This window comes from Rhincodon typus, chromosome 3, assembly GCF_021869965.1.
Source record: "Rhincodon typus isolate 14 chromosome 3, sRhiTyp1.1, whole genome shotgun sequence".
NCBI lineage: Eukaryota > Metazoa > Chordata > Chondrichthyes > Orectolobiformes > Rhincodontidae > Rhincodon > Rhincodon typus.
In genome coordinates, this window is record NC_063334.1 from 52,572,787 (window position 1) to 52,585,226 (window position 12,440).

The 12,440-nt window shown below is 39.8% G+C and overlaps 1 protein-coding gene across 1 annotated transcript in view; it reads left to right on the forward strand.

The window, feature by feature from the left end:
• ptch1 (patched 1) overlaps positions 1–12,440 on the forward strand; it is a 60,051-nt gene that overhangs the window by 28,592 nt on the left and 19,019 nt on the right. The window contains exons 14-16 of the mRNA XM_048595294.1: positions 1,361–1,503; positions 2,969–3,152; positions 10,352–10,632. Of these exons, the coding sequence (XP_048451251.1) occupies positions 1,361–1,503; positions 2,969–3,152; positions 10,352–10,632 (608 nt within the window). The remainder of the gene's footprint in view (positions 1–1,360; positions 1,504–2,968; positions 3,153–10,351; positions 10,633–12,440) is intronic.

The following is a 12,440-nucleotide window of genomic DNA, read 5'->3' on the forward strand; positions in this document are numbered from 1 at the left end:
TGCTGCTATTCTACACTTTTTCAAAACATTCCAACTGAGACACAAAGCTCACTATATGTAGAACGTCAGTCATAAACTTGAGACCCTCCACTGTGAGCGCAGCAGGCTACCAAACCAACTTGCTGCGGTACCAATTTGCCTTATCTAATATCAAATATCTCTTAAAATACTTTTTCTGCCAATGATTCTGTTATTTTACTGGGATTTCTTCTCCAAGACTCCCCATCCCTACAAAATCTACAACAGTCTTTAGCTAAATGTACTGTTCGTATCGGGGAACTAATATGCATGTGTGTTGTAATAATGCTGCAGTAATCAACATTTCCATCTCTTTAGCAAAGTGATCTGTGATGGCTACAGTTCATGGTCAGTTTTCATGCATGTGTCTGATAAGTACCTCACAAATTATTCATTCACAAGAGGCATCACAATCAAGTCCAAGCTGTTCAAAGTTTGAATTAGTACAAATGCTGTTTATTGCAGTGTTTGCTGTACAACAATTAAGAACAAGAATCCTGATCAGCCTACCCGACCTTTTTGGCCTTGGGAGCTGTGGGGGCAATTTTCGACTGCCATCTGTCAATTTCTTGCCTAAAGACAAGCAGACAGCAATTAAAATCAGGAGTGGGGCAGTGGTGAATACCACCTCAAACACTCTATTGTTGCAAACGTAAGTGCACTTTCTTAGGTGAGCTTGTAAATGGAGAAGCATTTAGTGTTGACAAGTTTATACATACAAATGGGCATTTCAACAAGAATCAAATCTCTGACCTTTGTGACTAATGTGGCTGAATGACATAACAAGGTGTAGAGCTGGATGAACACAACAGGCCAGGCAGCATCAGATGAGCAGGGAAGCTGACATTTCTGAAGAAGGGTCCAGACCCGAAATGTCAGCTTTCTTGCTCCTCTGATGCTGCCTGGTCTGCTGCGTTCATCCAGCTTCTACACCTCGTTATCTCAGTCTCCATCGTCGGCAGTTCCTACTATCTCTGGCTGAATGATATTTTTGTTTTATCTTCTAAATTGAATAAATTTTACCACTGACAAAAATTTTTAAACTATTTGCCGAAGCAAAGAATGTTTCAGAAAATTGATGCCCAGTTTCAAACATTTTCCATTAGTGTGCTCACAGTGGAGGGTTTAGAATGGTTAGCTGGTTGTTTTTGACTGGCGCAGATCCAGTGGGCCAAAGGGCATTTTTCTGTGCTGTAGATCTCTATGATGACTCTATAACTCATGTGCCTACTATTCCGTAAAAGCACATCTCGAGTTTAAATAGAGTATGTGGCAGTTAACAAAAATGCTTTGGAGTTTCACTTGCTATCTATTAAAAAAAATCACCCTCTTATCTCATCAGGTCTGCAAGACACTTTTGACAGGGAATGGCAAGCTGGGAAGATTACTCACAACAGTTATAAAAATGGTTCTGATGATGGTGTTCTGGCATACAAGTTGCTAATTCAGACTGGCAACAGGCATAGGCCAACTGACTTAAGTCAGGTAAGAGCTTTTTTTAAGACATCAACGCCTGTTTTGTCGATGAGTGAGAAAATCGCTGAATTTCTTTTGTCTCCTGAGTTGCTGAGTGTGAACCCAAAATTCCTCAAACATTTTAGTGGCCCCTTTTGTTGTAATACATTATTTCTCCACATGGCTTCTGCACATAAGGTTACAGAATTACAATTTTTTATTGTCTGCCTTCATTACAAATGTGAAATCTCAGTGGAATGGTACCGAGCACTGAAAAAGCAATTAGGTTCTTGTTCAAGCCATTTGTCTTTTTTTCCTTTTTTTTTGGCAGAATCCAATCAATAATGTGCTGAGAGTAGTTCTGCTTATTCTCTACCTTGCCCGTCATATTCAAGATGACAGTTTTACAGAGGACATTGTTTAAAGTTATTATGTGGTGTAAAACATGTTGGTTTACTGCAGACTACAGCATACCCGTTAACACTGAAAGAAATAAGTCACAAAAGTCTAATGTAGAATTACTCTGAATGAGTATTTACCCTGGTAAGCTTTAAATACAGTAGTTCATTCTTTACTAGGTGTAGCTTTTGGGATGAAGTGTTGGACTGTAACTTCTGATGTAATTTCCTGTGCCTGGGAGGGAGAAAAGTGTGCCATGCCCACAGGGGTTGCTAGCTGCACTGTTTGATTCCAGATACAGCTGAAGACATACAGTTGCTGAGTATCCTGTGGATTAATTGAATCCAGAGCCTGCAAATCAAATCTTTTTTTGTACTTCTGTCATAGTTGTGTTTCATTTCATTCAAAAAGACCTGAAATGGGAGCATGGCCAGTGTGCTTAAAGGCTACAAAATACATATTTTCCATGAATTTAATTTAACATTTAACCTTTCAGACCTCCACCAAAAAGTGCAAAAATTGGCAACAGTAAGTTGTTCTTTGTGACACTATAGTGTATTCTGCTTCTTGTCCAAGATGAACACTCAAAAGATGATTGCCCCCCTGGTGACCCAGGCAGGATCTCGCTTCTGTCTGTTTCTTGGCATGGTGCATTTTCCGAATATACACAGGTCAGGAGAAGCAAGTGCTAGCAAAATTTGTACAGATGTTGTTTTATTTTTATAGCGCTCCTTCATTTGCTGGGTGGCATTTCCTTCAGTGTTAACAACAGAGGTTAACTGTGCACAGGGACTCGTGCCAAGTTTTTTCTTTCTCTCTTTTTTGTTATTCTAACTTTTATATTGTTTCTTTAGATACTTAAAATTCTTAAAGGGAATTTGCTGCAAAGTGAAGTATTTGTAACATTTATTTTAGCTTCAAATTGAAGTAAAAATTGAGATTCATTCTTTGTGTGAAGTGTGAAGGCAAGTTGTGTTGCTCAAGCAGTATCTTCAAACGTGTTGTTTCTTTTTTGCTCTGTGGTGATGAGGCACATTGATGAAAGAGCAACAAAAAAAAATTCCTGTGTTCAAAATAATTTTTCATCTGGTTACAGTTGACTAAACAACGCCTAGTGAGTGCTGACGGAATCATCAACCCAAATGCTTTTTACATCTACCTGACTGCCTGGGTCAGTAATGACCCTGTGGCGTATGCTGCCTCTCAAGCCAACATCCGGCCACACCCTCCAGAATGGGTTCATGACAAGACAGATGACAGGCCAGAAACTGCGCTCAAAAGTAAGTCTACTGTTTTCCCTTCCTTCAACTGTTTCAATTAATTTCTTAATTCAAAATACTTTCACTAGCATGTTTGTAATTAATGGCCTTAGGTTTGGATTCAAGTCCCACCTGTTCCGGAAGTGTGTAATAACATCTCTGACCAGATTGATTAGAAATAGTCTTTTAAAATCAGTTTTTATTGACAATTTAGAAAAAGTGATGTGCTTTAAGTACTCCTTTCTAGCATCAATACCAAACGAAAATAATGGGAAATGAAATCAAGGTATATCAAGAGAAAATCCATAAAAAACGGCATTTGATTTGTGCATCAATCTGTTATATTGTTGTGTATTTTATGCAAGCCTACTTTATCATCCACCATATGCATATTAACTTATATACTGCTTTTAGTAGTCTTGCCTTGTTATATATGATAAACAGTTTTACCTTATCTTGCATTCTACACAATTGTACTTCATCATGTTAATCTAAATTAGCTTAATTTGTCATGTACTTTGTGAGGATTGAACTGAAGCATTTCTATTTTGTTCTTTGAAACATGTAAAATAAGATTTCATGAAGTCAAATATGTGGCTGCCATCATGTCAGTATTTCAGGTCGTCTATAATTCTTCACTGTAGGTTCCTGTCAGTAGAAATATTTTATTCCATATTTAATGAAAAACAAATTAATAGCAGTTGAAACAGTCTCAATTCCATGGATCAACAGTTGACAACAAAATAACAGATTCTTTGAATTACCCACTTTGTAAATTCTTTAGCTCTTGACATGTCTTATGTTTCCAGTATTCTTGAGGATGATGAGGTTAATTTTAACCTAACCCGCCAGGCAGGGAACTAACAGGATTAGGTGAACAGTCTGTTTCGTAGGATTTTAGTCATGACATTGTGCTGTCAGTATTATTCCACATTTAACTCAATGCACATGAGCAGAATATGTGGGGCTAAATTTTACCAAAAATCAGCTAAATATCATGTTTGGGGAGTTTCATGGAAGGTTTCTCTCGATTATGTCTAGCAGGTTATTTCACATAATTCTCCACTTCTTGCCACATTATTTATGCAGTACGCCTCTATGGTGCCCTGCTTGTGCTATCAAGCTCTCACCAATGGCCGAAGTGCTTGCCATTGCGGGGATCTCATGGGATTTCCCCTGTCGGTGCCATTTTTGAAGCCCAGCTGTGCACCAGGTCACATGCTGCTAGCCAGGAGCTGCTCTTCAAAGTATACTTAGGGGGAGAGGGACAAGAAAGAAAAGCTTCTGAGAGCACACAGGTGGCACAGATTACACTTCAGTGGAAACAGAAGCTCGCATTCCTACATGTATTATTATTTTACATCATCACTATTATGTTTGTGGTTCACTAGAACCATAAATATATCACGAGGTATACAGAGGGTAAACTTGTACAGGGCATCCTTTAATTATGTGTTTTCTCAGCTCCACAGTTAGGTTTAGACTGCCTCGCCTAGCTCCCGCCTCTGAGTTACCTGCTCCACTCTCTTAAAGGGGCAGCACATACCAACTATATACATAACAATCACCTGTCTGATCGACTGTCTTTGTAACTGAAGCTGCAAGAATCATACTAGAAAGGTTACCCATTCTTAGGGCCATAGCATGTTACAAGTCTGTTTGAAGGAATGCTGCTCAATGCCCAGTGCAACATAAAGTTTTCTCATTGTTCATTGTGGGAGCATCACATGTTGAAAAATCTTCATATGTCTGAACACATTAGAATTTACTTGAACAAAAGTGAAAACAAATAAACGAAAAAACACTGCTTTTGCTTCTGGGAACAAACAGTTGCCTTTCCAGCAACAACAAGTTTACAGTCAATAAATGATCACTTCACCCAGCCCATTTCTATTGGAACCGGATGTCAATTAAGTCCTGTCTGCACCTGATACTGCAGTGCCCTACCATGGTAAAGGTGACATTCCTTCTGCTCAATGTCTTCATCTGCCACCTCTGAAGAGCTGGGAGAGCTGTCCCAGTCTTCTGTGTCCATCACATTCCCTTTTGGCCTGCTCCAGTTGTGCAGAGCTTAGCAGCTAGGATTATGTGGCACACTGTCTGGATTGTACTGCAAGATCCCCTTAGACTGATCTAAGTATTCGAACCTCATCTTCCGAAGGCCATAGCTCTGGTGGATGAAAAGATTGCATTTGATCTATGCTTGGCCTCAGTCAGGGGATTGTATAGCGGAGTCATCAACCAAGGTCACAGAGAGTAGCCTGTGTGTGACAGTAATAATCCTTAAAATGTAGCAGAAACATGAGAGTTCTGAAGGATACAGGCATCATTGCACTGCCAGGGTACCTGGAACAGACATCTAAGATGTGATATCGATGATCACATTTGACTTGTATTTCGATGGAATGGAATCCTGTTCAGTCAGTGAAGTCGGCTACATTTTGAAATGGATGCCCAGAACACGCATGCTTACCGTCTACAGCATCTTGCAGCTGGGAGAAGCAGCTGTGTTGGCAAAGGCTGCTGTTTGGGGAAACAAGATCAAGTGGTATGATCTGGCACAAATTACATTAGTAAGAGCCTTGTTTTTTTTGTGGATTGAGGATCGAGAGATTCCACACTGTGGTTTCTTAGAAGGAGCAGGTCGCATAAAATTTTAGCACGGCTGTCACCTTGATTGCTGCTGGGACAGAATGGCCATCCACCCCTTCAGGTTGCAGCTCCAACAGTTGATGCAATTCTGTGATGGTGCCCAGGGTATCCTCTGTCTCTGGTGACAATGTTCCTTGCTCATTTGGAGAAAATACAAATGAGGACAGTAAATCACTGGACCTGCTATACCTCCTCCACACTCTGAGGGCAACTCCAGCTCTGATTTCTTCATGTGGAGGCCGTTTGTCAGCACTGGAAGTTGCTGCTGGTCCGGGGTTTGCTGGCACATCTGTTCCTCCTCAAATTCTCTACATCTTTGCAGCCTCGCAGCCACAGTGACAATGACACCTGCTGTGGCCTGATCCTTTGGTTGTGCTTCCAATGAACCTGCGTGGGGAATGTCAGAAACAGAACCGGTGCTGAGTAATGTAAACAGTTAGCATTCATATCACACACAAATGACAGATTGTGATGGTCTTCCACACAGTGGGACATGGAGAACTCCAATAAGGAGGGCCATGGAATGCCTGTCCGTGGAATTTCACCATAGGGGACCTTACTTATATGTATGCAGTACCAATCACCCTGTGTAAATACAAAAGGAGATTGTAAGTGTGTTGAACCAATGAGTTGTCCCCCCTATCTTTCAAGAAAGGCAGCATATAAAATTGCATATAAAAACATGTAGGCGAATTCTTACAGTTCAAGGTGACAGGAAATCAGCTTCTTGCTCTAATGCAGTCTGTGAAAGCTTAGATTGTCTTGTGAATTTTGATCTGCTGTTGTTTGTGACCAGGATTTGTATCCCACATAGTTGGATATTTTATGTATTTCATAAGCAGCGTGTTACGATTACTGGCACACTATACAGTTCAAGGTTGTGTGCCTGCTTAATGCAGTTGCCCCTTAAAGGGCTTCACATTGCTCACTGCTAAAGTCCATGTGTGCAGACTGAAAACAAAACACCTACTCACTCACTCCTCATTTGGCCACAGACAATTTCCATTTTCCATTTTCATTGTGTATTTACAATTCAATGAAGATAAATGGAAACACTGGTCACATTTGGCCAAGTGAGTTGCAGGCTCAGCCTGACAGTCAAGGGCCCCTATTTCTTCCTTGCACTCTTTGTCAACCCTGTCAATACCATGATTCCATGTATTCCTACACAAATCTTTAAATTACATCCAATCTCTTTTCAACATTACCCTCTGAGCCCTGGCTCTACAGCTTAGTCATGCTAACTATTGTGCTTCACTTATGTCGTTGTGGAAGTTGGTATGATGGAGTCACCATTGATGACCACCCACCCCACACCCAAGTAACTGATGTCGTCCAATGCACTAGCGTCTCCCCCCCGCCTTATATGTTGATTTTCCTCCCCGCCTCATAATTATTGTCCCCTCTGCATCCCAAAATGCTTCCTTCAGTCCCCACATTCAAGCTCCCCAACCTCCCTACCATAACAGTGGCCCCTGATAAAAGCCCTGACTTTTCATGGAACTGGCCCCCAGGAATGACCACAGTCCAATTTCCAGGCTGTAGGGATAAGTTACCCCTAACCGCGACTGCTCCAACTGGCTGTTTAACCAAGTCCAAACCCAGGACTGAGATCGGATGCTGCCATAGACTGACTGTTGTGGAACCCCCTAATTGATGGCTTTATTTGACCAAAGACTACTCCCCTTAAACTGTGACACATGGCCATTTGACTGAAGCAAGTGCAGTGTGTTTGCTATGCAAGCTGCTGGCACTTGATGTAGATGTGACATTGATGTAGTGTGTGCAGTTCAGAAGCATGTCCAGCACGCTGTGTTGCAGATCTGACTTAGTTTTCGACGTCGAGAATCTCATTTTTCTGATCTTGCCATATTTCCCAACTGATTCAGCCACGTTGTTCAGGGCTGAGAAATTCAGCCTGTGGTGTCAGAGCCTTGACGGTCAATGAAGAACCATTGAAGCTAAGGAGGATTCTTGTATTAATGATGGAAATGGACCAGAATTCTTTACAAAAGATCTTTCAGCCTAGAGTAGGGAAATTAGTGGAAAATCAGTGGAAATTAGTAAAGAAAAAGTAATTCGCACTAATATACATTAGACTACAGAATAATTAATGATTTCCTAGAATTGCTTCATTCATTTCAATTATTCCTTTTTTAAAAAATGCATTTAGTTAGAATAATTTGTAAGCCTTGCTGAAACTCAGCACTTAGATATAGGAAATAATATAAAATTTCAACCTTTTATCAAAAACAGAATGTTTTTAAAAGCATGCAATATACTCTAGCCAATTGTTTGCAAAATGCAGTATAATGTCTTATACTTGGATTATTTAAAGTGAATGTACAGTTAAAGTATTACAGCAATAGTCCTGGTGCTATAACCTAAGCATTTCGTAGAATGAAATTCCATCTTATCCCTCTCCCCAGTATAAAAATAAAGCTAAAGGTTAAGTGAGAGAAAATACTACATGAGTAATTTTTCTAGAATTTGCTTTATTTCCCATAGAAAAGGTGTATTTCACTTCCTTCAGAAACTGCATGGGTTTTGCATACCCGTTAGTCAATGATATGATACCAGTATGTGGGTTGTTGCACACCTGTGCTTCATCACAATAATTCTGTGGCGTATTGGCCAGGAGGGGGTCCTTTATGTCTCAAGGAGGGAACTTGGATTGATTTAATTTCCATTCAGGATTCAGTTATGTGACTGCCTGCTTGTTGCTGTTATTGGTCTGTGGAATGGGCTCCTGAAAATGTGATTGGATAATGAAACTGCACTGTATTCCAAACCCTGGAGCCTGGTGGCAGCCAGCCAAGTCTTGTCTTAATGAAAATTTATAGTTGAGATTATAATAGGGCAAATCATGTTTAGCAAGTCAGTTGAATGACCCTGCAGGGTCTGGAACACACAGCAGCAAAAACTAAATGCTGGTTTTGTTGAGGTTTTCTTTTGGTAAAGTCTTGCTTTAAAAGAAAGGAAAGTCACTCACTGAAAAATACTTTTGAACCTACAGACAGTGATTTTAGATTTTGATTTTAAATGCATGCTTCGAGGTCATATTGCATAATTGTACTTATTTTCACCAGTTAATTGGATCTGAATATTCTTTATATTTTATGCCACCAAGGTCATCCAGATGTAAATTTTTTAATATGGATTCAAATCACAGTTTTGTGGATAAGTTATGGAATATTATGCTTGTTACATTGGTATTGTTTTGAATTGCCTTCTGACTAATTTGGGCTGTTAATGTGCAAAATTAACTTGGAAACAGATGAAATGAAAGGTTTTATTAGCAGTATGTTTCTTTGCAGTATGATTAGCTAAATTTTTTGTAGCGCGTAGTGAAAAGCGTGGTAGCATAATGCTTTTTATATTAAGTTTCAATTTCAATTGATGGAACTACATATATTTCATTACATGAAAAATTTTCTCTATTATTAGTATTTTATAAATCAGAAACATAAAATTACTTTTCTTTTATAACAGCAATTTGCTTAGCACAGTCCTATTAATTAAAAAAGAAATATTGGATGAATTTTAATGCTACCTAGGAAGTGTGTTTGGAGGCAGTTGGGGTGGGCATGTTGTCAGGCAGGAAATTGGATGCCCTGATGTTAATTGAAACCCTTACGTGGCCACTTGCGGGTGTGATCCTGCAACCATTGATATTTACACTGGAGTTGTCAGGCGTACTCTTACACCATGAATAACCAGAATGTTCATGCCCACGGCATCCCCCGGCTGAAACAAAGGAACTCAGACTGATTCTTCTTCCTCTCTCATGACCTGTTCACTCCCCCCAACTCGCTACACCTCTCTTGCTGAGCTCAGCAAATTCATCCCAGTCACTTTATTCCTGGGACTCCATTGGCAAACCCCAGTCAAGTCTACAGTGCAGAACTGGCTCTGATTAAATGTTATTTCTCGGGTGAAGTACCTGTCACGTGCTAGAATTTCTTGACAGGATGCCCCCTCACACAAGCCGAGAAGCCCAACAACAGAGACGTATGTACCCAATTTGATACTTACTTCCACTGGGCCTCCTATAAATAGTCATGAGCGATTTCAACTGGTTTTCTAGCCAGTGGGCAGGGTGTCTACTGCAACATTTAATTCCATTCTTTGCGGATCCCAGTTTCCCTTTCCTAATCAACTAATGCTTATTTTGAACATCCCGTGATTTCATCCCCATCGTGAGTATTTATTTTCCCTTCTCTCCTGGAAGTATTGACTCCTTCAAAGTGATCATTATTTATGTATGTTAAAGATTACAGTCATGCCTAGTTCTGCCTGTATGAGCATTCACATAGATATTTCATGGGTAAGATTGGCTTAGGAGCATTGCTGCCAATTGCAGCAAGCTCAGCATTGGCCAGTCATTGAATCTGGATCTTCCTGTCAGAACCATGAGAATAGTTGTATCATTATAGCTTCAAAAAATGTATTGATTAATTAATTCTGATATATAATAAGTCTGAATCAATTCATTATCAATTGCCCATCACACAATCTGTGCAAATAATGAAAGCAGAAGTTATTAAATTGGTTTATTTTATGCTTAGTTCCAGCTGCTGAGCCTATTGAATACGCCCAGTTTCCTTTCTACCTCAACGGACTGCATGAGACTTCAGACTTTGTGGAAGCTATTGAAAAAGTCAGAAATATCTGCAGTAACTTTACTAACCAAGGACTTGCCAGTTATCCAAATGGATACCCATTCCTGTTTTGGGAACAATATGTTGGGCTCCGACATTGGCTGCTGCTGGCCATCAGCGTGGTCTTGGCTTGCACTTTTCTGGTGTGTGCGCTTTTCCTTCTGAACCCATGGACGGCTGGGATCATTGTAAGTTTACAGTGAGCTTTGTTGCTGCTGAATTCCTTTTGGTATAGCTCTTTCTTTACTCGGGAAGGTTTTGTTTATGTCTGGGCCTCTGGTGGGGTATGCCTGTGACATCATTCATGAAATGTTTATTCGGCATGGAAAGATGACGACAGTGAAAATTTAAACAGTGGAAAAAAGTCTTATAAGTAAGTTAGAATTTGAATGAAAAGAAAGTCTTTATTGCTCTGGATAACTTGAAATGTATGTTACAAAATCTATGCAAGATACATTGCTCTTGCTTTGACTAATTTCAGAGTACCAGTAAAATTGCACAAAACATGCAAAGTTGTTCAAAATAATACCAGATGTGAACCAATTAACTGGGACTGAATTGCAAACTTTGTGTAAGTAAACATGTTTTATGAAGCAAAATGTTTAGTCTGTGACATGTTTTGCTGGATGGATTGTTTGAGTGAATTAGGATATTACTTCAAATTTCATTAAAGCTTAAAGCTATTTCACACCAGACAGAGATTACTTTCAGAGATAGTAGGAACTGCAGATGCTGGAGAATCCGAGACAACAAGGTGCAGGGCTGGATGAACACAGCAGGCCAAGCAGCATCATAGGAGCAGAGAGGCTGACGTTTCGGGCCTAGACCCTTCATCAGAAAAAGAGATTACTTTCACATAGGTTACTTGGTCAGAACCTGAAAAAAAAAATCAGTGCTGGTTTTATGTTCCATTGCAGAACTCTTTGTAAAACTTATCAGTTAGTGCTACTATTTTTTCCTTTCCCCATTAACTTTTATAGCTGGATGAAAAAATAGTCATGATTTGCCTCATTTTTAATTGTTTAATGGTAAAAAGGTCAATCATTCAAATTTTCTGAAGAAAAAGAGAGGCCATGCAATCTGACACTCATCAAATGGTAATAGCCTTAGACAGTTTCGGCCTATCTCAGACTCATCATCATTTATTTAGGGTTTCTGCAGAACTGTGCAGAATAATCCAGCTTTCTTCCTCAGCCTCTTCAAACAATGCCACAGCATTGAAATGACTTTAAACAAGTCAGACATGATATCATGAGTTAGTGTGGCCATAGTGTATTCTTCTCAACCTCTGTGCAGCTTTGACATGGTTGATCACAATATCCTCCTCCAAATCCTGTTCTCCTCTCTGCAGATGAATGGAACTGCTGTCTCTTGGTCCCCGCTTAACTATCTCATTTTAACCCAAGGAACTTCTTCACCATTTTCTTCCAGACCTTACTATGTTACTTCTGAAGTTCTCCAAAGATTCATCATTAGTTCAGTCCTGTTCCTCAACTTTGATGTTATTTGTAGACAGTATTAGTTTCTGCATATTTATTGAAGACACCAAGCTCACAGTCTTCGTTTCCTAGTTATCTGAGCTGAACCTCTGACTCCATAACACCTCTATCACAAAGAGCATCAGCTTCCACGTCTTTGATATTTCATTTCTGTTCCTGCCTCAGCCCATGTGATGCTAACTCCAATTCATACTTTAATCAGATCCAGACTGAACAATTTCAGTGCTCTCTTGGCTAGCCTTCTACTCCCCATAAGTAAAAGCTTATCAAATGCTCTACTGCCTGTCATCCACACTACTACCCTATTGCTCATTGACCCACAATGGCTCCTGGTCTACAAATGCATGAAATTTAAAATTGTCAATCTGATGTACAGTTGCCTTCATGCTATCTCTGTAACTTGTTCCAGTTTTCTAGAAACCTTGTTTCCAAGAACTGCACCATCTTACAGGTGCCCCATTTCCTTCACCTCACCTTATCACTTGTGGTTTCAGTTG